A 25,316-nucleotide genomic window follows, 5' to 3' on the forward strand; every position below is an offset into this window, starting at 1 on the left:
GAGCCTGGCTCACTCATGGATGTGCAGCCCTGAGAGCAAACACTGTTACAAAACCCGGGCAGAAGGAGAGTTTCTGGCTGGCTCTGGCATGTGAACAAACTGGCTTATTAGGCCACAGGTGCAAAAATGAGAATGTGGAGTGAAAGTGAGGATAAAATGGAGAATTCTGGTGGGTGCTCTGCAGGTTTTGTGAAATAGGTATCAGGCCATGGAACCTGCCAGACACTGAGGGGGGCTCAGGGACAGGCAGGGTCTGTTTGCTGTGATCTGCAGGATTGGCTTTAGGATTGCAATCCAACACTGCACTGCCTGGAGAAGGAGGGTGGCAGAACATCTCAGGGAGCTCAGTCTGGGCATTACCTCTGCTTCAGCCTTGGCTTCCAACTCAGGCTTTTCAACTTTCTGGCCAAGCAGAGTCAAAGCAGAAGGGAGATGCATCAATCCCATCTCCTGGTAGCTTTAGGCAGGGAAAGATCACTGTTCCAGCAGGAAGGAAGGGCCCTGATGTCTGCAGCCAGTCTTGGATACTGCCACAGCAGATGAGAGCTCCAGACTCTATGGATCAGATACCTGTCATGTGTTGCTCTCCTTACCTGTATTTGCAGCCACCAGGTGCCTTTCTCATAGCAGGTTCTGAATTGGGTATTTTGCAACACAATTTATATCACACAACTGCTGAGCCCCTCTGCACATGGTGGGGTGCTGATTTAGAAATGAGCTGATAATACAGTCATGGCAACACTACTTGCAGAGTCAGAAGAAAAATCTAAATATCCAGCACCAGCAGAAAATGTGTACAGATTAGTTTATCTCTGCACTCAATAGAGATAAGACCCCTTATTTGAAAAAAAAATCTAAGCTCCAGGAAACAGCAGAAAGGATGAAGTTAAGCACAGTGTGGTGGATCATGAGACATGCTGCCTGCTGGCATTGATACCTCAGAGTTCATCTGGAAATAATGCCTTAAATCAGGGTGACAGGACAGTCCAGCCCCAGAGGAGGGGACTTAGCCAGTGAGGGGCAGGGGGTGTGAGGGAAAGAGGCAGAAAGAAGCACACAGACACCGTTTATGTGGAATGATAAATTCTCAGCTCAAGAACATCAAACAAGTGCAGCTGGCTGGCAATGCCATGGCAGTTCTGGTGCTTGCTGTCCCTTGGCAATCCAGAGTTTTCAGGAGACAAATAAACACGCAGAAATACACGTGGAATGGGGAAGAGTTAAACATTGGTCTGTACCAGTCAGATGACAATGCAAACTCACACCTTCCAAATGTATTGTGTGTCAGAACGAACATAATTTCCTGCTGTTCAGAGGCAGCTTCTCTGGTTCACTGACCTTCCTTTTCTTCTCAGGTCCTATTACCTCTTCCTGGCTGAAGGCAAGGTTCAGGAGGTTTATCTGCAAGAACCATCAGAAACAGGGATCATTCTCACAGGGCACGCTCCTGCAACATGAGTTAAAAAGTACAGCTTCCAAAAGTGTCATGTGTATGCCTGGATCCTCCTGGCTTTGCTCAGTGTGATCCTGTTCTCCAGAAAAGCAATTAGGCAAGGAATCAAAACTGGAGTACTGGATGGAGCTGGGAATGTAACAGTTGTGCAAGCAACAGGTTCAGCTTCAGGGACAGGGAATGGATTTGGTAGCAAGGGGACAGAACCCAGCTCCCCATCACTGACAGAAAATGGCAGGAGCAAGGAGATCCTTGAGGAATATAATAGCTGATAGGGCATTTGTTTCTCCACCAACCTCAGATAATCATAACATATGAAAAAGAAAGGGGCACTTAAGTGAAATCTGTCACAGCCTTTCAGGAGAAGACACACAGTCCCTCTGTTTGTACATCAGGGAATTCAGTGTGAGCTGGTCAATCTCAGGCTTCAAAACTACCTGTGAGTCTGTGAAAAATAACTAAGCCAAGCAAACTTTTTCCCAAAAGGCTTAACTTCCCTCTAGAAAGACACAAACCTCTCCCAGAAATACTCTGAGCCAGCGACCCAAGAGGTTAAAAAACACAGATAAATATATGTGAGAATATAAGTGAGTCAATGGAACAGACACTTCAGACAGACCACAAGGAGATGGACAGCCAGGACGACAGCTGAAGTGTTGGCTGTGCCAGGGGACAAACTCACTTATCCTCCTTATCATGTCACATATTTGCATTTCTACAATAATAATCTGGAGCTGCTGAGAGCAATGTGTGCTGTCGCCCACCCAGAAGGGACAAAGCACAGTCTGGCAATGTGGCCTCTCTCACTGGAGCTGAGCTGAGGGGACACAGCACAGCACAGAGCTTCTCCTCCAAAACAAAGTTCACTTGGATGATAGCGAGGGAAAGGAGGGCTGAGAGAATTGCTGCTCCCAAACAGGAGTACCTCCCTCTAGTGTCACTGCGAGGCACCAGGAACCCCGGAACTGCATCAGGGGAAGCACAAGGAGTTAATGAGGAGCTGCTCCAGAACGCATCCCGGGGATGAGCACAAGGTCTCCAGATTACAAGATGTGGTCATTATAGAATTCCCCACTCACGTCACCAAGGCTGGCTTTCCATCTGACCTTGGGATGAGGCTTTGGCAATCTCTGCATAGCAATGGGCTTTCTAATGTGTGAAATAGCTCTGATTAGGGATTAACAGCAAAATGCTTTGCAACAGCCTCCCTTCGCCTCTCTATCATGTTTCAATTTGTTTTTCTTCCCTCCTCTTCATTATGAGCCATACAATGTTGCTTAATGCAAAAGTACAATTTCCTTTCCCTAAAATCAGAGAAAACAAGAATGTGCCAAAGTGGGCTGGGCAGGTTCTCCCTCACCCTGCACAGTCAGGCTGACAGAGCTTTCCAAGGCTGCCCAAGGTGTGTTTGCTTGAGGACAGAGCCATGTGTTACAGCTCCTCACCTGACATTCAGCTGCTCCAACTGGCATTTTTGGCAGCTATTTACTTTCCTCTCCCTAACATCATTTTAACCCGTCTGCTTCCTCCTGTTTTTGAAGTGAAGGGCCCAGAGAAAGAAATGCTGCATCCAAACCTCTGCAGTGCTAACACAGCTGCAGGTTTGTACCCTGTCCTGATGGACACACAACAAAGCAGGGGCACAATTCCCAGTCTCCCAGCCCCATCACCTGGATGAGGCAGCTCTCCTTCTGTTTAAACCTAGCTAGAGCTGCTGCTTTCATTTCCTCTACTGAGGAATGGATCTTGCACAGCCCAGAAAGCTCCTCAGTGAAGGTTTTACCCCTTTGCTACTCCTCCAGAATTTCCTGCATGGATGGGATACTTGTAAGGAGGAGAAATAGCCATGATGAGCAGCTGCTTGCACTCCAGCTCCCCCCAGTTCTCCTGCCCTTCACCACAGGCAGCACGAGCACCTCACAGGAACCTGAGATGAGGAGTGAAAACATGCAAGGAAGCCATGGAGGGTTCCACAGAAGCACTACTCACCCATTCAATGAATCAGATGTCAGCAGTGAGAGCTATTCCACTGCAGCCAGCGTGTCCTGGCCTGTCCCTGCCCAAGCTCACGTAGGAGCTCGGAGCCAGGAACAGACCCCAAGCCCAACTTCAGCTCCCATCCTTAACCAAACACTCCAGCCTCTTCCCCAGAAAAGCTGTTCTAAAGGGGATTAAATCAGACTCGACATGTGCTTATTTGACTTGAAGCAGAAAGTAAACCTCTTCAACGGTGTGGTGAGAAGCAGGAAATCCCTCCCATTGATTAAACATACAATCAAAGCCTCCAGAAGTTAATTAATTCTAATTTTTTCCCACGTACTGGGATGCTTCATTGAATAACTGATGTCAGAGCTTGGGCTGGGAGAATGCTGCATTTCCTCATACACAACCTCAGCACCATGGACGAGCCAGGAGCTGTAGAAGCAGGTAGGACAAGGTGCAGCCCCTTGCACCCTCACCCCAAAAAGGAACCCTGCTGACAGGTGGGACAAGCCAAGAGCAAGCAGCAAAGGCAGCAGCAGCTCCATGACCTCCTGACTCTGAGTCCACGGCAGAGTTCAGGGTCTGGGTCATACCATGAACACACAGTGAGTGTGAATCTCCTGTTTTACTACGTGTAAAAAAGCAATATTTTGCCGCAGGAGTTTTCCCGTAGAACTGCAGCTAACTTGTGAATCATACAAGTGTTACTAATTTCTGGCATAAAACTCACAGGACAGCTGTGAGTTGTCTGGAGAAGATATCAGGCTAAAAATAGATTAGACTTAGATTAAAGCCTTCCCAAGGCAGACTGGTGGACGAAGCAGAGTGAGCAGACCACAGCCACACTGCTGTTCTTAGATAGACACAATCAGGACCCAGTTTGCAATCCCCAGTGTCCCAACATATTCCAGCCAAAAATTCCCAGCATAAATTGAAGAAGATTTACAGCTCTCCTGACATGTGTTTTGCTTCCCAGGGCATCCTATGCAGAACAGCTAAAATTGCACAAGAGCATTGGGCTGTGTCCCTTTTTGTCCCTGGGCTGCCCCATGCTGAGGTTTGGCACTTGGCACATTTTATGTCCTCAGAAGAGTTCCCTTTGTCCAGGACACGGAGGGTTTTGTTTGGTACCTTGTAACTATCCCCACAAATTCACAAGCACATGAATGTCAAAAGAAGTGCAGTTCCATCGAGCAAGCTGGAAGAATAAGGGCTGAGATACAAGACTGAGCTGCTGGAATAAGGCAGAGTGACCCTCAGGTGTCAGGACATCACAGTTTGTGTGGAGGACTCTCATCATCAGGGATGTTAATCAGAGTGACCTGAGGCATCCTGTGATTTCAGCTGCAGCTACCACTGACTCAACAGCACAGCAAACTCTTGTCACTTCCAAAAATCAACCTGGTGATTCTTCAGATTGGTCCCCTAAGACCTCATTCCTGCCTGCTCACTGACAGCTGGCTGCTCCGTGCTCTGAAGCACAGCAAAATCCCAGGGTCACAGGACACATCATGGTCACTGGAAGGATGAGAGGAGATGGACACGAACTGAAACCACAGAATCACAGATTCCCAGAAGGGTTTGTGTTGGAAGGGATCTTAGAGCTCATCTCATCCCACTCCCCTGTCATGAGCAGGGACACTTTCCATTAGCCCAGGTTGCTCCACAGCCCATCTAACCTGGCCTTGAGCACTTCCAGGGAAATACAAGAAATCCTGTTTAAACATAAGGACAAACTTTTAATTTTTTTACTGTGAGGACAAGCAAGTAGTGGTGAAAGTCAGCCAGGGAGGTTGTGGAGCCTCCTTCCTTGCAGATACTCACCACCTGAGAGGAGCAGGTCCTGAGGAACCCTCTCCCTGTGCTCTGAGCAGGTTGGTTGGCCCTGCTGACCCCGATGGCTGTGCAGGGGTGGCTCTGTGGTTAAACCCCAGCACTGGGCTCCCATCAGTTTCCAGTGCCATGGTCACACTGACATCAGTGGAATCCCTCCTGATTTCCATCTGGGCAGGAGGATCACGCTGGTTACTGTGAAAGCCAGCTTACACAGGGGGAACAATGAGGGACCCTCAGTGTGGTGCTGCTGTGGAAAGCTGCCACGTTTTTGTGCCCAGGAAATGACACCAACACATCACTGACTATCACCAGTCCTCTTCCTTTTCCTCAGCTCTTGATAGACCTTTGTCATTCAATACCATTCTTATGTCTCACACCTCATTCTGCACCTGCTGTATCTTGTAGCTTTTAAAGGATTAATGAACAGATCTTTCCAGAATTCAAAAATTCCAAAATTCCAGCTTCAAAATTTTCTGTTAGAAGACAAAATTACCAACATCTCTCCTGCTGATCTCCTCCAGGGCCCTCAATCACACTGTCCACTTCAGTGAGGGACATTCTCATTGCTGGATCACAATCACTTCCCAGAATCCTGATTCCAACTCTGTAACTGAGAGGGAAAAGACAATGGACACTCTTTCTGCCTATGAGGCTGCTATCCTGCAGGCCCTCCTGGGATATTAGATGTGTCCAACCTTAATTTCTGTGGATTTCTCCAGAGGGTCTGGCTGCTAGAATGCACAGCAGGAACACATGGAGTGGCAGCCAGCACGGAAGCGCCACGTCTTCCCACAGATGTCCCTGTGGGAGCTGCCAGGGAATCTGAGGGTGCAAGGGTTAAATCTCCCTGGATCTGTGGGTGACAGACCTCACCTCTGCATGCAGAGATCACTAGGAAACTGTTTCCTGCACACTAGACAGGGATAACTCATGGAAGGGTTGAATGGCCCCAAGATACAGCTAAGGATCTGACGTGAACTGAGAGAAGCCAGGAATTTCCTGACCTCCCTGTCTCACTCCTCCCAGCATGGCCTGAGCTCACAGGAAGGAGAGGCAAGCTCATCTCTGAATCTTTCTCTCTTCATTGCTTGGACCTGTGTAGCTTCAGCTGGTTTGGAGGAGAAAATGTTCTGGGAACTTCTCATCAGATACACTCTCCTGATAGACAGACAGAGATAAACCTTGCTGCTTTTTTTTCTCTTCTGTGAAAGTTCAAGATAATGACATTGCCACAGAAAAATGCTTTCCTATTGCTCTGCACATGGCAGGTTTCATCCTTCAACTGCCTTCTGTCATGGCACTTCTGAACGTGGTTTGCCTGGGAAAAATCAGACAACAGAGGTCCTGATCTCCAAGCTGCTGTTCTGCAGTTGTGCTGACCTTCAGTGCCAGAAGGAAGCTGTGTACAACACTGCAGCTCAGCAGGGCACAGCAGCTGTGGAATGGTTTGGGCTGGAAGGGACCTTAAAGCCCATCCAGTGCCATGGCAGGGACCCTTCCACTGTCCCAGGATGTTCCAAGCCCCATCCAGCCTGGCCTTGGGCACTGCCAGGGATCCAGGATGGGCACCCTGTGCCAGGGCCTGCCCACCCTGCCAGGGAACAATTCCCAATTCCCAATATCCCATCCATCCCTGCCCTCTGGCACTGGGAGCCATTCCCTGTGTCCTGTCCCTCCACCCCTTGTCCCCAGTCCCTCTCCAGCTCTCCTGGAGTCCCTTTGGGCACTGGCAGGGGCTCTGAGGTCTCTGTCAGGGTAACTGACACTGATCCCTGGCACACTGGACAGGTATTACTGTATCATCCATGGAAGTCTGTGTCCACACAGCCCCTTGGAGAAGGAGCACATGGCCAGGCAGCCAGACCCTCTGCACAAGGAGCAGCAGCTGGAGGCCAGACAGACTGTCCTCTGAGGCCTACAGCAGCCCTGATCCACAGAACTTAGGTATGAAGCTCTCCCCAGACATCTCAGCTGCAGACAGCTCCTGTCAGGAGAGCTGATCCACATGGCAGGAGCCTGCCTACAGCAGCCAGTGAGTCCCAGAGCAGAACCCCTGAGCCATCCCTGGTCCCACTGGGATGCCCACACAATGCCAAGTGTCAACACTTGTCTCCCTCATGTCCCACAGCAGTCTACAAACACGGCCAGCCCAGCAGCAGGAGCAGGGTCTGGCAGCAGCTGATGAAGGCAGAAACTTGGGAGGCAGAGCTGCCTGGTGCTGTGCTGATCCAGCCACACCATTCCCAGCCAGGGCTCCCTGCCTCACTGTGCACTGAGACTGTGCTCCAAGGACCACCCCAGAACTTCAGCCCACAGCTTCCTGATGGGAGATAAATGCCTGCAGAGGCGTTCACATGGTCAGATTTTACTCATCTTCTACTTCTGTTCCATTCCAAACTCATTCCACTGCAACATGTTTGCTTACACGAAGACAAAGCCGACCAAAATCAATTTTCAGCACAAGGACATTCAAGGATGTTCTTTACAAGAGGATACAAGAGTTTGCTGAAGAACTCAGAAGTAATCCCAAGTTCAGTGCAGGACCCAATTCCAGCAGATTTCTATTAGTTAAACTAATGGGCAGCAATTCTCTATTTTCCCCAACTCTTCACAGCTCCCAGAATGCCAGTGGAAAGAAGGAAGATGCACAAAGATAGCACAGGAGGACAAACCCTTGGCTGATGCAATCAGAAGGCTCCTGAAGCCAGGAGAGGTGAGCTAATTTACATGCTGGTGCCTAACTCTGGATGATTAAGTGCAGAGATGCTCTGCTGGGAAAGGGCAATCTCTCATTTGATCCCAAGGCTCATCAATCATGAGATGGCAGATAAGAAGCCAGTGGAGAACATGAAAATTTTTCCCCAACCTGCAAAGCCCTCTGTCAGAGACTCTCTGTGACCACTCCTAAAGGGCAGCTCCAGCTCTCACTGGGCAGGGAGAGCTGCTTCTCTTTTGGCAGATCCACACCCTTTCACCTCTCCCATGTCAACTAGACAAAAATAAACCTTTAATACTTTCATTCCTGGTTTTCCTGAAGAGCTCTAGGTCAGCAAGATAATGACCAATAAACCCAATTCCAGTTTTTATTTTTGGTAACCAAGCAATCAGAAGGATTCACTCCAGCTGAGGAGCAAAAATGTGCTCACCCACATTTCCAAAAGCATCTTGTGACTGTGGGTAATGGTTTTGAACTCAGAACTTCTTGAATATCAAATCCCCATGCAGACAGCAATTTTCTGTGACACTCTAAATTGTTCCGGTGCATTTGGAAGATTTTGGCATTCCCACCCCAACCCAAGAGATGGAAAACATTATCCGTAGTGTCTGGATGGCAACAAGGTGTTCACATTCACACCCCACCAGGTCTGCTCCTCCCCATCCCACCTACACCTGACCCTGTCAGACAACACCTAACTCAGACTTCCACCCCAGCTTCTCCTCATTTTTTAGGACAAACTTCAGCCACCAGCTTGGCTTCCTGATTCACATGGAATACACAATGGTCATTTGTTTTAACCACTTCCTTCAGAAAATAAGGGAAAGTCCCCCTCATACGGAAAAAAGTGTCCAATTTTTATTAGTGCAGGCTTTACAGTGATGATTCTAACTACTGGCTTGACTTTGTTTTTCCCCAAACGGGGTGAAATATTAGCCAGTTTCTAAGCTAGGAGGTTTTAAAAATAGCATCAAAGAATACATTAAGAAAAGAATCTCCCAGGGCTTGGGATTTTTTTAAAAGTCTTTGGAAGCACATGATGGATAAAGTGATTCTTCCATTTTTCAGCAACTAATGCTGTTTCCACCACCTTCAGACATTCTCACTCCTGCTACCGAATTCTAATGAAATGCACATGCTGAGAGAGGTGTCTGGTGCTGTGCTGGCCATGGTGACAGCCCCCAAAAGAAGGTCAGAGCATGAATCAGTGGGGCAACCATGAGGCGCAAACAAAAAAGGCTCCTGTTTTCACAGACGACAGAATAAACAATGATCAGAAGGAAAGCGGAGGATGTGACACGAAAAAAAAATGTGGTTAAAGTTTGAAAAATACCAGCCTAGGCACACAAGTTCACTTCTAAGATCCAGAGTCAAGGCAAATACCTCGCAGATGCCTTTAGAATGACAGGGTGAGCAGCAGTCTGCAGTTGCTGTCTGGGTTAGATTCTTTTCAACAGAGGCGGGGAAAATTTTAGTAGCAATTTCCTACTCTCGTTAACTTATCCTGTAAAGAGCAGTTTCTGACCATTCAAGCTCACATGATTCCCAGCTAATTTGAATGGGAGGAGGATCAAGTGGCAAGTCTGGTGGTATTCAGAGATTTGCCATGTCACTGAACAAACCTCTGCATGTGAATTTGGGTTCAGATGGTGACTCAGGGTTTGGCTGGCCAGCCTTCAGGGTGGGATTAATTTTTTACTTATCTGAAACAACCTACCTGGTCTATCCTAATTCTTTGAGCTGCCCCAATAACCATCAAAAAAGAGATCAGTACCTCCAGGGGATAATCCTTTCTAGCCCAGAGGGGAAACCAAAAAGGGATAGGAATCATTAGGTACCTGTGACTCACATGTAAAGAAAGTCTGGAGCAAGAGGGGAGAGGTGAAGACCATATTAGGCAAAAAATACACCCTTCAAACCTAAAATAGGTTAGTGATTTCAGACTCTTAATCTAAAACCACCCACAGGTAAACAAGCCTGGCTGGGACAGAGATTGGCTCTGTGTGTGTTACTCAGAGGTACCAACTCCAGAGAACAGAATTAAATTCTGGTACCGGGCAGAGGAAATAAACTGATCATGGAAAGCTTCTTCCTAAATGCTTCCTGTTTATGTTTACATCCCTCTGCTACTCTACAGCCTCTGTGTATTGTTACCCTGCACAGTAAATCCACTAAGGTTAGTGAATTTTGTGTCATCTTTGATGATGCAATGATCCATGGCAGTGTATTCCCCTGTGCCTGGAGTATCTCAGAGCCACCAAAGCTTCCTCACCTCCTGACAAGCCCTTGAGCAAGGCATCCTGTTTGTCTCCTCCTTGACTCCTCTCTTCTTGCTGCCTGCAAGAACCCAAACAGCAAAGCAAAATTAGCTGCAAAGTGCTTAATTAAAAAAAAAATATCTGGAAGCCTGACTAAAGCACTGAGGCAGAAATCCCATGAAATTGTGTAAGCTTTGCTCTCAGACACTGCCAGCAGTGGCAGCTTATTCCTAGAAAGAGAAATTTCAGCATGAAGTGTCATCTGAATATCAGCTTGCAGCAGCTCTATCAATTAAAATCTCCCTTTTAACCTGGATCTAAGAAAACAAAACTTATGTCTAGACATGCCCTAAGTGTGAGGGGTGGGGGAAAGGAGGGGAGATCTCTCCTGGTTAATATTTATTAACTTTTCAGACAGTTTCAATAAAATTTGAGGGGGTGTCCAAAGTGCCTCAGTGGCATGAGATGAGGCAACTGTTTAGAGAAGGAGGATCCTGTAAAAATCCCCAGAACAACAAAAATGGCAGGATGAGTTAATTCCTTATTAGTCATCAGGGAATCTGCAGGAGAAAGACCTGCAAAGGTGATTTCACAGGCAAGGGAGCTGCTTTATCCTACTGCCTGGCAATCCCAGGAATGCTATTTACCATTTTGTCACTAGATGGTATTGTTCCACAGGCTATATCCCAGCCTCAAAGGTCAAACAGCATGGTATAGCACAGGCTGGGTTGATTAAAGGCACAGAAAAGGCTTTTTTCTCATGTATTTTAATGTATCTTTTCCCACATGGAAGTTATTAGCAAAAGTCAAACTGTAACAGCTAAAGGAAAAGAGCTTTGTTGAACATGGAGATAATGTAACTCAGTTTTGATGATCTCTGCATTTCCTCCATATCTCAAAAAAACTGCTGAGATAAAGAGGTACAAAGATACTGATACAAAATCAAATGTTTCTGTTAACAAACCAAGCATAATCAACCAGCCCTTTGTTACAGTTCAGTCTGACCCAACACAAACAGCCTGACAAACTTTGCTCATCCAAAACTTAAACCACAGAATTATGGGATGGGTTGGATGGGAAGGGACCTTACAGCCCATCCAGTGCCACCCCTGCCATGGCAGGGACACCTCCCACTGTCCCAGGCTGCTCCCAGCCCCAGTGTCCAGCCTGGCCTTGGGCACTGCCAGGGATCCAGGGGCAGCCCCAGCTGCTCTGGGCACCCTGTGCCAGGGCCTGCCCACCCTGCCAGGGAACAATTTTTTTCTCTAATATCTCAAATAACCTACTGTTATTAACTGCACTGAAAGACCTAACCCAGGACATTGTGTGGAATACATTATGCTGGGACATAATCAGGAGCAGAAGCTCCTTCAGTTTTGAAACTGAGCATTTACCTTTCTCTTCAAGGCATAAAGAAGATGCTTCCGTTTTTCTACCTGGATGGGTGCCACTTATATCCCCTTCATGCTCATTTGAATCTGCTCTGACAGGGCAAGGGTGATTCTGTAAAACAAATGATGTTTTGTCTTAATAATATCACCTAAAAAATACACCCAGGTGGTAAATCCATAAGGAAAATGTTTCTTTTAAGGAGGTTTCTGCTAGATAAATTCTATTCTGGTGAGGATCAGATAGAACTATTTCTGTACCTCTGTGTTCTCCTCCTCCTCCTCATCTTCCTCACAGTCCAGCCCTTGGTGGGAGATCTCAGTAGGGCTGTTCTTCTGGATCAGGTTGCTGTCAGCCTTCTTCACCCTCTTCTTCTCAGTTGTCACTCTGATTTTCATGAGGTGGAAATCAGTGGAGACTGAGCCCACTTTCAGGTTGATGGGATCCCCAGCAAACAAGAGGTCCCCAGGGCTGCCATCTTCCTTGAAGCCAGGGGGCTGGTAATCCTTAGGAGTGACTGCACAGGGAGAGGGAATCCCATGAGGTCAGGGACACTGAGTTCCATCTCTCCTCAGTCTGATTATTCGAGGTTTTTTTGGGGTTTTTTAGGAGGAAGGGACAGAACGCAAAGGGTAAAACGAGCTGAGCAAATGTTATCAGGAAGTTCAAAGAAAAAATTACTTTAGGATGCTGAGATACCATTAAAGTGCTGGAGCAAAACCTGGCATTGCTTGTTCCTTAGGGAAACAAACTAAAAAAAACCTAAAAAAAACACAAAACAAAAAAACCCAAAACATCCAGGGAAGAAGGATTTTTCTCTTTCACACCACATAGCTGTACTTCTTATATGGATTTCAAACCTCTCCTAAAAACATCTGCCACCCCTGTGCATCACAAATATTTACTGTGTTACAACATTTCTCAGTGCTGACAGCCATTTCTATGCTTTATTTTATTCACAGGGCTCACACTTACTACAGGCACTGATGGAACTCTTCCCCAGGGCACACCCTGCTCTCCACCTACCATGGTTGTAGTAGAGGAGTTTCATGCTCAGGGTGATGTCATTGGGCAGTGGCCCCAGGTCCTGCATGAGCAGGTACAGGGTCCTGAGCAGGAGCCTGCTGGCATGTTTGACATCCTTGCTGCACAGCCCGGCCACAAACTCCCTGTGGTTGCTGCAATGGAAGAAGAAGAATGGATTTGTTGTCCTCAGTCATGAATATTCACCATCCAATTACCCACACAGAGCACCCAGTGACTCGTCTGAAACCACCAGGGACAAACCTACAATGTCTTTATGTGATTTCCAGATAAACAGGGAAGTGAAGCAGGCTCCAGGGATGGGGTGGCATCTGCAGAACACCCTCCAAACTCAGAGGCCTGGCATTTCCATTTGAACAGACTTGGAGCTGGGGCAGCCATTATACAAATGTCATGACTCACTTGTTTGAAGATGATTAAATTGGATCAAAGGACCATAAAACAAGTGCCTTTCACCTAAGCAATTTCAGGAATGAGAGGAATGAGTTGAGGATCCCATCTAAAGCTGATTCATCACAGGGGCTATTTTCAAGTCCATTCTGCAGTTTTTGAAGAGAAGTGAATTGCATGTTCTCACTCAATTCCATGTAAGAAAAAGCAGCTCAGAGGCACATTTTTCAGCAGTGACAAAGGGGCATTCCTCTCACCTCCTTCACCCATCCAAATGTCAGCTGGCTGCTCCAAGCCAGCAGTCCAGACAGAGACCCATGGGTGACATGAGTGGGATGAATGGCATTGTAGAGGAGTTTGTTTCTCTTTGATTAAAACTGAGGTAGATGAGATGAGCAACTGAGAGCAGCCAGCCAACTTCAGATGAATCACTGTGTGACTAAGGGACCTGAACTTCCCTCACTTTCAATGAGAAGGGGTCATAAAGATGTGTAGCTCCTTCATTACGTCTTTGGAAGACCCCTGACACCATGTGTAGGCTGGAGGGTGCCCAACACAATCACCCCAAATTGCATCAAAAGCAGTAAAAAAGTAACCCAAGAATATCCCAGAGCAAAGCTGACTGACTGACCCTCAGAAAGGAACAAATTAAGATCAATTCCCCCTCCCAGCTGAACTTTTTTTGGGTCATGAAAATGGGGTGGCTGTGGAACAGCTTGACTCCCCAAGGTATGGAATCACAGCATCATTTAGGTTGGAAAAGACTTCTAAGACCATGAAGTCCAAACTCTGTGGTATTAGATGTGCACTGTGGTCCTTGATTGAATCCTGCATGTTCAGAAATGTACAGTGAGAGGAAAATGCTGGAGTGCCTAAGGTGAAATATCCATCACCATTACAAACTGTGGGATTAGCAGATCAGAAATGGCAAAAGGAAAGTTCATAAGAAAAAAAGAAATGAGGTGTCCATAGGAATTAACAGCATTAATAGGTCAAGCACTGCTTCCATATGGGAATAACACTGAGAATTTGATGCAGGAGGGAGTCAAAAAGCAGAAGATAAGGAACAGAACCTTGGAAGGAGTGGGATCTGTGGCAAGGAAGTCCCCCAAAATCCATTTAAAATAAGGCAAGGACCATTTAGGAGAAAGCTTCCCCTTACCCCTTGGATGTGACGCTGCAGCCTCACAAAACCTCTCTCCCAGAGTGAGTAACTCAGAGTTTGCACAGCACAGCTGCTGCAGGTGTAAAAGGCAGCATTCTCAGCTGAAGGAGCTGATAGCAAAGATGACACAATTCCCTGTCTGTGCCAGAACTCTGGATTATTAGAGACTGCAGGGACACGCATGAGCCTGCCACAGCCCTGCCAATCCCCACGAAACAGAGCCCAGGAATCCAGTGCCACAGGCTCTGGAGCCTCAGAGCACATTCAAGCATGACAGGAAGATGGCTTGGCCTCTCCCTGGATGACACAAAGGACACCCAAGCTCCATGTGGGGACTGTGCTTATTTCTAGGAATTAATGAGTAAGGCTGATTAAAACCCCAAAGTATTCAAGGACTATCTATTATCCTTCAAATCCCAGATCTCCTCTTCCCCTCAGTGTGAGGATACTGGACAGCAGAAATGGAGGGCACAGCCAAAAAGTCATTCCAGAGATAATTCAGATTTGCCCAAAAGAAAATAATTTTGCCTTATGGTTAAAGATTATTTGGATGTGTTCAGAGAAAGAGCAGCTAAGGGCACACTCCAGGAGGGCTGGGGAGGAGCTCCCTGAGGAGCACACAAGACAGCAGAGCTCTCTTGCTGTCCAGGCAGGTTCCAAGATCCATCTTTCACCAGTGCCAACTGCAGAACAAAGTAAAAACAGGTTAATTAATTTTCTTTGCTTTGGTTATAGCAAATGGCCTTTGATAGCATTTATTTGAAGCTCCACAGGATTATGGCCTACTAAACACAGCTTTAAATACCTAACAGAGAGTGCCAAAAAGAGGCAAAAAGCTGCTACTTCCTGCCACATATTCTGCACCATCAGCTCAGGCCTCCTAAGTGAAAGTTCTCTCAGGTCACCCACGCAGGGCTGCTCAAGCAGAACACGTATGCAAATGCTCAAGGGAAAAAATCCAGGGCACAGGATCATGGTGAAAGGGCTCAAACTGAGCAAGTTTCATCTGAAAGCACAAGGCTGCCTGGTGGAAGTGCAAGAACACTTGTTGTTAGCTGAGACAGCAGCAAGCTCAACAACTGGGCTGGTTTCTGCATGGCCTCCCTGATGAGGTACCACTTCTGTCAAATGTCCGTGGCTCAGGTGTGCTCTGAGGGTTCCTGGTGCTATCAAAGAGCATTTCAGCTCATCCTCCCAGCAGTTCATAGCCTGCAAGGTGAATGTCCTCAACTCTGATAGTATTTACAGCTGCTTAATGGCTTGGACCTGCTCAAACCACAGAATCACAGGATGGTTTGGGTTGGAATGACTTTAAAGCTCATGTTGCTCCCCACTCTGCCATCTGCACAGACACCCTCCACTAAAGCAGGTTCTCCATCCCACCTTGCTTTGGACACTTTCAGGGATGGGGAGTCCACAATCTCTCTGGGCAATCATAAAGTGTAGTTTCTTAATGCTCCAAGAACATAGTTTTTAGTGTAACCCTGAGAAATGAACTCAAATCCTTACCTGCTGATGTCCATCTGGGGCACCTTGTTTTTGTACTTGAATTTGAATTGATACATTTCAGTGACTGTCTAGAGATGTAACAAGAGAGAGAAGCAGAAATGGATCACGTTGAGAAACAAGATGTGTCCTGAGCTTGGAGAGTCCTTTCACACTCTCTGCCAGAGCACAGAATTAATCCAGTGACATGCTGATAATTTAAACTCTATTATCGCTTGCACAAGCTTTGGTAAATTCTCTTAACAGCTACATCTTACCTAGCACTGAAAAAAATAAAAAAATTACAAACTTCCTGCCTCCTCCTTCCATTTCCTCTGTGGGCCTGGCTCTCCTACTTCAGTCTCCAGCAAGGCTTCAGGGCTGGCCAGTCCTCCCAGTGTCCCTTGCTAAAGGAAAACTGGGAAGCTGCCCAGGTGACCAGTGCCACAAGGAAGCCTGGCCCATTCTCTGAATGGGTACAAGGGCCTGGAGGACTCTTCCCACAGGGAAATCCAAACAATATTGCATGGAAAACAGCTGAACTTCACTGGTCTCGGGCTCTTTTTGAGGTAGACAAAAATAGTGGGTGATTTTCCATTTAAAAGAATTAAAGAATAAAACAATTAGGAAGAACAGACAGCTTCCCCCCAAGAGAAAGGGTCTATTGTACACCAATTCCATGCCTATAATTCACTTTTTCTGGAGACAATGAGGTCGATTAGCAGGAGCTCAGCTGAGGTCTTAACTCGGAGCTTTCCTTGCAAATCCAGCCTTGGCATGGCTCTGCTCCTGCTCTGTCCCCAGACTCTGAGGTGCCACACAGCAGAATGGAACCAGGTTTAGATGCAAAGGCTCTGAAGCTGTTCCCTGATCCCTAGAGTGGATGCAGACCCTCACTCCTGGATCACAACCCCAGGTGAAACCAAATAGAAACACAACAGGGAACACAGAGAGGCTGAGGACAGGCACCACCCAACACACCCATCCAGGTCTGAAGGGATTTCTGCCTTCTGTCCTACACCTCTCTGCATGACAAACCAGCTCTTTTCACCAGGGCTGTTAAAAAGGTGGTTTGCAAATGAGTAATGTTGAATTTCCCATTTTTTTCTCTTTGGGAAAAGAAAACAAAACGGTGACCATGCCCATTAGTTGCCTGCTAACATCCCTGCCTGAGGCCCTGGTGGGCCCTCAGCCGGGTGTTTGATCACAGCGCAGCTCACTGAGCTGGCACTCCGGAGTGAGGCACAGGGACAGAAATGGGGTCACCAAGGAGCTCTGTCAGGGTAGGACTTAAGCCTCCACTCCACTCTGAATACAAATGTACTCACCCATGTCTTCAGCTGCCTCAAAGATTAATTAAGACTCTTTCTTACCTCGGGGTCGGTGTAAATCTGTTACAAGAAAGCACAGTGAGGACATTCTCCCTGGGACGACTTGAACCAGTGACTAACAAGGATTTTTCAGTTTACAGCAAAGACTGTGCTATCTTTAGTGTGGGATCAGAGAAAGGAATGGCTGGGAAAGAGCCTTCCTCTATCTGCAGTCAATACTTACCACTTCAAAGACAGGTGAAGACACTCATGTGTGCAATACTGGAGGAATGAGGTTCATTCCCATTCCAGCCCTCACAGGCAGCTATTGATGCCTGGGATTTAACTGCTCAGATGATGCTCAGGGTGGATGGTGAGCAAAGCTCCTGGTGCTTTGCAGGGGGCTGAGGCCAACAGTGAGAACCACCAGTGTGTGGTTTCTCCAGGATCAGATTAATAAGGAGGACCCCTCTGCCATGTGCTCTCCATTTTGGAGAAACAGAAAAACAGAAATGGAAAAGCACATGGCAGCTTCCATGATAGGAATCGCTCTCAGAGTTTAAGGAGACAAATAAGGCCACAGTCAGAAGTCTGACGTGCTGAGAAAAACATTTCCATGCAGCCTTGAACTCTACATTTACTGTATCTAAGAAAGGTCACAGCTCTATTAAAAATCACACACATTTTGGCTTCTCCTTAAAAAAGGCACAAATGGGTTGACACAACCTTGACTCTGTATCTCTTTCAAGCAGGGGAGGGGAGAGAAAACCACTTTGTATTCATTTACTTACTGCAAGGACAGCCACGTGTAGCTGAGGAGAGAAAACCAAAACAAAACACAAAATCAACTTCTAACCTTAGTGGGCAAGGAAAAGCAAGTCCTATCAAACCCCGACTGCCTACACAGGGAGAAGGAATAGATACACTCAACAAACCAGGAGCTAAAACCCTTCGTGCAGATTCTTCCCAGCACAGCATCAGCAACACCTAGTGGCCAGTTTGCCTGGCTTGACACAGTTTCCCAAAAAACAACTCCATGCTCAGTAATCCCCCCTGGGACTCCTTTCAAACAAATCCCCAAATGCTGGTTCAAAACTCTTCACAACAGCACCCATCCCTACTCAAGGTTAATATTTGCTTTCTGCTAGGAAACTCCCCAAAGGTATTTAATTTATGCTCTATCAAGGAATTGCACATGGGACTGCCCTTAAAAACAATCTTATAACATGCATTAAATCCCTCAGTTTTTCCTTAATCCTTGTCAAACAATTAATTTATGTCTCTCATGAATAACAAAGAGCTAAATAGCTCCTAGAGCTGTCAGCAAGCACTAAACTGCGTTCACAACACTGTTAATTGTGCACACTGACAGCTGTACTGATGTCTGAGGAACACTCAGATCATCAGTGCCAGAACAACCAGTGCTCCACCTGGTCTGGAGGAGCTGGGCTGGTGAACAGTGCAGACACAGAGCACAGCAACTGTGCTTTATCCTGTGCAGGGCAGTTTTTATGTGAAAATCAGCAAGGAATATGAGCACTTGCTAGCTGGTTTTGTCCTGGAAGCAGTTACATATTTTATTTGGTGAATTAAGGGGGAAAAAAAGGGATAAATTCCGAGCCTGAGAGAAAAGCCAGGAGGGTTAGAGCACAGGAGATGAAGGGGAAAGATTAGGGAAAAGGAGATGAAGGACAGCAGAGGCACATAACCTCTCTCAAGAAAACAAAAAGAGGCAGGAGATCCAGATCTCAGATCTGCCTGGCAGGATCTCTATCAGATGTAAGAGAACACAAATGTAGAGCACGAAATTAAGGAAAATCCATTGCAGGCTGCAAATTGGTTCCCACACCATGGAGAGCCAGGAGAGCCCAGAGAAAGTGGACAGGATTTGAGCTCAAGGCACAAAATCCCAAATCTCATACTCAGGGCAGGGTCTTTCCCCTGTCCCACAGCTGTAAAGGTTGTTGTGTGCATCAAAGATCACAACAGAAATACAGCAGGAATGGAAGGAAAGTTTTGTCCTTACTTTATGAAGAAATAGGACACTCTAATAAAAAAGTGAAAAAAACACTTACATACTGCTTCTCCAAAGCATCAAAACAACCTTGAATCCTGCCAGGGAAGAAACCCAAAAACATGTTAGTACTAACCAGCAATATTTATCTCCTGATCTGTAAACACACTCATTAGATGTGGGTTAAAGGGCATTTTTTTCTGGAATTAGGTCAACACAACCAACAACATTTGGGACTCATGAAGTCCTTTTCAGGTCAGTCCCAAAGGCAGCATTTTCCTTTCTGCATCTGCGTGCTGTTTACACTTCTGGGGCATTATCCTGTCAGCCCAGAGCCTGCTTGAATCCTGACAAAGACAAGGTTTGGAGGCCAGAGGCTGGCTCTGACTGTGTCCCTGCTATGTGCTCTGTTCCAGCTCCCCAGCCAGAGCTTTGATGGCTCTTTTCCCATCAGCCTTGTACAGGGCTCGGCTCAATCTGAACATGTCTGGTCTTGTAAATTTTTGTTATCTGATGCAGAGTTTACAGCAATGGATTTTCTCAAAGTAGTAAATATTATTTGAAGCATCAATGGCCAGATATTTACTCTTGGAGTCAAAGGATGTGCAGCAAGGTATCTCCCTAGCACATCAGGGACAGTTTTTCTGCTTGTTGGGAACGTGCCAACAGTGAAATGCATCTTGAAGAAAACTGTGGGGTTCTTAGGGAGACAAAATATTGTACATACTGAAAAACAAGTGCAAGAATCCCTATCAAAGTGAAACTAGAAAAAATTCAACCCAACAGAAAGGATCTCATGACAGTCTTTACCCTCTCTCTGTACCTCTGCTGCCACATGTGCTCTGGGGCCTGACCATGACCTCACTGCAGCCAACACTTGCACAGTCCTTGGACTCACATGATCTCAGTCACTAATTCTGTCCTGCTTACACAGGGGCCAAGCACCCCCAGCTGCAGTGGGAGCTCCCCTGGCACCAGGGCACGATGTTTTCCAGCTCAGGAAGAAGAAGAATGCAGGGGCAGATGTCTCCTACTCAGCACAATCTTGTCTTGGTTTCGCTGTTACTCACTTACCATTTGACTATCTGCAATGATCCCAGACAGCTTTTATCTTCTCGCAGAATTTTTAGACAGAGGTCTGCAAAACCAGATTTAGCACAGAGTTACAATCCTTATCACAGTTCTTGGGCAAACACTAAAACTAAGCCAGTCCATCCTCCCTTTTTTGGATAAAAGCTTTATCTGAAGGTCCTTCCTGAGCGGAAATGTTGGGTTTCTCTCAGGTGGGCTGACACAAGATTATTGCTGGGTTTGCAAATGTCAGAGATTTCCTCAGAAGCCCTAGGCTCTCCCAGAAGAAGGGATGGAGTTACAGCTTTATTACACCTCTTTATTACACCAGAAGCTTCATCCTCTCCTCCCTCCTCTTCCCCACTCCATCCTTGACCATTCCCTAACACCTTCCCTTCTGCATTCAGACTTCACCAAGACCCATGTGAAGCGATGCCCCAAGGACTGTGCTCACAATAAACTTTCTGTGAAGCTTTTCCACACAGCTCCTTCTACCTGTGCTTCCAGGCACTCAGAATGGCAAAAGGCACACCTGTCCTGCAGGTGAAAAGGGGCATTAATAACACCTTAGGGTTCAACCAAGGGGCCTTTGAAGATGTGAGCAGGCCAGATGTTAAATAACACCCCTCATCAAAGAGGCATAGACAGACCTGACATTTGACCAGTGGCTTTTCAGGGTTAGGGGATCAAGAACCAATTTGGGATTTCTGTGCCCTCAACCAAATCTACAAAGTCCATGTGAACATGTTTCAGGGCAATTAATGCCATAAGGCACAACACAGAAATGGACTGGAATGCAAGGGGACATTTCACACCTTGAATGATCATAAAGATGTTCATGAACCAAAGCATCACTAATTCTTGGAATTGTGTGACAAGAGTTTGGTTCTGAAAGTTCTTTTTCTTTCCCTAAAATGTTCTGATTCCCAGAGCATGTATGAGATAGTTTTCATGAAAATAAACCCCAAATCCCAACAATGAAACTGTTCTACACTGAAGGAGGGATGATTTAGCTTAGACCTGAGTCAGGTTTTTATAATGAGGGTGGTAAAACACTGCCACAGGTTGCCCACAGAGAATGTGGGTGCTCCATTCCTGGAAATATTCAAGGTCAGGTTGGATGGGGCTTGGAGCAACCTGGTCTACTGCAAAGTGTCCCTGCCCACGGCAGAGGGTTGGACTTGATGGTCTTTAAAAGGTCCCATCCAACACAAACCATTCCACAATTCTATGAAAATGGACAAATCTAATTTCAGCCTCCCAATGAAAACTAAAACTGTGAACCTCATGGGTTCAAAGATCCAAAAGAAAATAAAACATTCCAATAAGAGTACATTTTTAAAATTTTCTGTGTTTTAAGTCACTCTCCTGGCTCAGAAGCCTGATTCATGGGGCTGGCAATGCCAAGGAATGACCCTAGAGGAATACCAACAGAGAAGCCAGAGGCTCAAGATTGTCTTCCATGCTCTCTGTCAGAAATTCCGTCTGCACCCAGACTTGAGAAGATTTGAGAATCTGTAGCCAACCCCCACCAAAGTGAAGTCACCCACGTGTGCAGCCAGAAGATAACACACAAGGCAGATTAGAGATAAAAGGCAGTGAGTAGAAGGAAGCCCTCAGCACAACGTGCAGGTGTTACCATCCAGATAGCGAGTGCCATAGGAGCTCTCAGGGAACAGCCCCCTCATGTAGGTAATGCAGGACACAGAGATGGCCAGGAGCCTTTTCACCAGCACCAGGGACTGCTGCTCTGTGGTGATGCTCTCAGGGAACAGCACTGCCTCCTGCAAAAGCAAGGCCAGAAATAACACCTTCTTAAGTGTAACACGGATTATATTTAGAAACAAGTCTCAGCAGGTGGGAAGAGGGTAGCTTGGAAATAGAACATGAAATTTTAAGGTTTCTCTGGTGTTTAAGCTAGGCAGGGAAGAATTGTGTGTGAGGTGGGTGGATTAAATGATTTAAGGGCAGAGATCAATAGATCTGACATCATTACCCAGATGCAGAGTGCACTGGTTGGATGTGCCCTCCCCTTTATCACATTCCCACCCCCTCCACTGCACCAATGCTGGCACCCAACAGAGAGCCACCCCTCAAAAAGGTGTGCAGTTGTAACTGGGGAGTCACACAAGCCCAAAGGCTGCTGTGGTGCTCTTACAGCAGCCTGAGTTGCCAACAGAGTGATTTTAACTCCAAAGCTGTAAAACAGCACCTGGAGCTAGAGTAAATACACACTGCGTGATGCCAACACGAACAATGCAGTGGACACTGCACTAAATTCGGTTCTTCTGTTACTTTATTGCTGTTCTTCCTGCTAATAAAGCTCTGTGCACACCTAATGAGCCTACATTTATTGAGTCAAATCATGTCAGAGCCCCACTCTGCCTCTCACTGAATTGGAATGAATCCAACTAAGAGCAGTGCAGACAACACAAAGGTTTCCTGCCTCCACAGGTCCCAAAATGAGAGCTAAGATTGTCTGCACCACCATATTTTAATTTTTTACCTTAGAGGGCTTTTTCTTTTGCTTGACTAGCTGCTGAGCAGCCATCCTGTGTTTCAAAGACCCGCCTTCCACTTGTAACTAAACCCTGAAAAATAAAGAAGGCATGAGACACGTAGAGAGCACAGTTACTGCTATTTCTCATCTATGTTAAAGTAGGAATGAAATTCCTCAGAGTTTGAAAGCTAATTGCCAGGAAGGACAGGTAAAGCAAAGCAAACCAAGGGTACTCCATGGCACTGAGCCTGCAGAGTGTGAAAACTCCTGCTCACTGGTAAACAATCAATAGTATTTGAAATTCAGGGCCACAAGTGGTGTCAGTCGGTGCCACTTCAGAATGCATTTCTCATATTCCAAACCACAAATGTTAATTCCTACAACCATTAGAAAGTGTGAAGGGGGAATGTGAAAGAACTGGAGGTCTGCCAATAGCAGTTAATAACTTAGCAAGGGTAAGCAGGAAACGTGCTAACGTCGGTCTTGGCCAGAATAAGGGAATAATTCTTCTGGGACACCTTGAAAGGTAAAAACAAAAATTAAAAAAAAGGGAGAGTCCCAATTGTTTCAGTTAGACAAGCCTGGACTGAAGAGGAAAATACTCATTTTACCAGAATGGAGAGCTGATTGGTACAGGCAATAATACTGGATATTCCATGTTTCTCACTTGAGTGAGGTGCTTGATTTAGCACCATCTGACAATCCTGATTAAAAACTTCCATTAGCTGGAATTAACAAGCCCTGCGTTAACTGGTTTGAAAAATGACTTGCTGGGAGATCTCCACATCTCATTGTAAATGGGGGATGTTAATGAAAGGAAACACCACCAACAGGTCCCAGAGGGACGGTGCTGTGTCCGCAGCTACTCAACTTCCCCAGGAACAATTAAAGTAATAGCACAAACACGGCAGGGTGATTTAACTCCTGACCTAATGCACCCTTTTATTAACTCAGCTGATCAAACCTTGTTCTGCATTTGCACCTTTTGTGCCTTCTCTTTTTTTCTCCTGTGGAAGCCTCGTTTCCATTTGTTGGCAGTCATTAAGACATGTTGATCGGAACACGGTGACAGCTTTTATGCTAAATTTAGTGCTTCATTTAGTAATGAGGACAGCTTACAGCTATAAAAGTATATTTAAACAAATACACACCTGCAAAAATTTTAACGTGTTAAATATTTTAGCAAAGTAGCTTTTTTTTTTTTTTTTTTTTTACCTAGGCACTGTGAGCAGGACTGGAATGCAATCAAAGCAGACAAAGGTGTTGTAATTACAACGTGAGGTTATTAACTAAATAAAGGTGATTTAGGTGAGACAAAGATGTGAGAAAACATGTTTTATGAACCATACAATATTTATATTTATTTTCTGAGGAGGAAACATCACCCAGACCATGCTGACCCATTACAACCCAGCCGTTCAGGTACAAGATACAAGATTTTGGCATCAGTGTCTCACCAGGACTGGAAGGACAGAACTTGCCCTGGAACTCCTATGCTCCCCCACTCTGCAGTCACCTTATCACTGAATATCAGCAAATTAGTACTGAAAGGGAAAAGACAAATTGCATCCTTAGGAACCCACGGCTCGGTGACACCCTCAGCCCTGCTCCCCTCACTCTGCCCCTTGTGCCTGCTGTTGGAAAGGTGAGGAACCACAGCCCTTAAAAAAAGCAGCCATGGCTCCGAAAATGGGTCTTAACTCATTTTTTTGAGAGGTTCCTGAGGGGTTTTATGAGCGGAAGCCCAGACCCGGCCGGGGTGCACACGGGACTGGGTCCTGCCCCTCACACAGCAGCACCGTGAGGAACCCCTGAGACCCGAGGGGCGGCGGGGCTGAGGCGCGGGAGCCGTGAGGCGCTGAGGGAGCGCTGAGGGAGCGGGGAAAGCCCCAGAGGCAGAGAGGGGCTCCCGCGGGGAGCGGGAGCGACTCCCTAAGGTGTTTGGGGTCCCTGAGGTGCTTGCGGTCCCCCTGAGGTGCGCGGAGCTCCCTGAGGCGCTGGGAAGCGCTGTGAGGCAGGGGCGGACCTCAGGCACTGAGGGGTCCCTCAGGAGCTCCGGCCCCCGTAAGGAGCTCCCTGAGGAGCCCCTGAAGGACAATGGGGGGCCCTCCGGGGGCACGGGAGCCCGGACAGTGCTGAGGGCTGCCCTAAAGCGCAGCCGTGTCCCGCCCCAGTCCGGCCGGGCGGTTCCCCTACCTGTACCGCCCTCCGCGGGCTCCTTCAGCCACGGCGCCGCCGGAGCCCCAGGCGTGGGCGGTGCTGAGGGCAGGAGGCGGTGGCCCAAGCCTTGAGGCGGAGGCTTGACCCGACCCGACCCGACCCTGCCCTGCACCTGCCCGCGGCTTGTCATCTCTCCTTGTTCGCATGGCTATGCCTGCCCTTACTCTGCCCCTCTGTCTGTCCCTATCTCCGTCCCTGTCCCTGCCCATGTCTCTGTCTTTGTCCTTGCTTCTGTATCTGCTCCTGTCCCTATCCCTGCTGCCCTGTCCCAGGAATTCGGGCAGGACAAAGTCCTGCAAAAGCACAGCCATGGCAGGGGCAGTGGTGTGGTATCTTACCTGTTTAAAATCACTTTAGAGTAAAATACTGGGTTTATTAGCAGCATATAACCCCAAAGGAGGTGCAGTTTGAAGTTGCTCAAATCCACATTCTTAGAATACTCTGGTATTTTTCTAGGGAAAGGGAGACTTGGTATCATCCCA

At 46.9% G+C, this 25,316-nt stretch overlaps 1 protein-coding gene across 2 annotated transcripts; it reads right to left on the reverse strand.

Moving 5' to 3' along the window:
- Positions 1–1,066: 1,066 nt before the first annotated feature.
- Positions 1,067–24,874, reverse strand: HORMAD2 (HORMA domain containing 2). 2 transcript variants are annotated; one of them, XM_063173342.1, is made up of 14 exons: positions 24,811–24,874; positions 24,072–24,158; positions 22,621–22,705; positions 21,754–21,898; positions 20,118–20,181; positions 19,105–19,141; positions 17,821–17,841; positions 17,093–17,110; positions 15,744–15,811; positions 12,662–12,813; positions 11,896–12,152; positions 11,641–11,749; positions 10,261–10,325; positions 1,067–1,401 (listed from the first exon to the last, which is right to left on the reverse strand). In XM_063173342.1, exons 3-14 carry the CDS (start codon positions 22,663–22,665, stop codon positions 1,285–1,287), a joined length of 1,098 nt encoding a protein of 365 aa, XP_063029412.1. In that variant the 5' UTR covers positions 22,666–22,705; positions 24,072–24,158; positions 24,811–24,874; the 3' UTR covers positions 1,067–1,284. The 2 variants fall into 2 exon arrangements, with proteins under 2 accessions (XP_063029412.1, XP_063029413.1); XM_063173343.1 differs by lacking the exon at positions 22,621–22,705.
- Positions 24,875–25,316: the final 442 nt, after the last annotated feature.

Source organism: Melospiza melodia, chromosome 20 (assembly GCF_035770615.1).
Source record: "Melospiza melodia melodia isolate bMelMel2 chromosome 20, bMelMel2.pri, whole genome shotgun sequence".
Taxonomy (NCBI): domain Eukaryota; kingdom Metazoa; phylum Chordata; class Aves; order Passeriformes; family Passerellidae; genus Melospiza; species Melospiza melodia.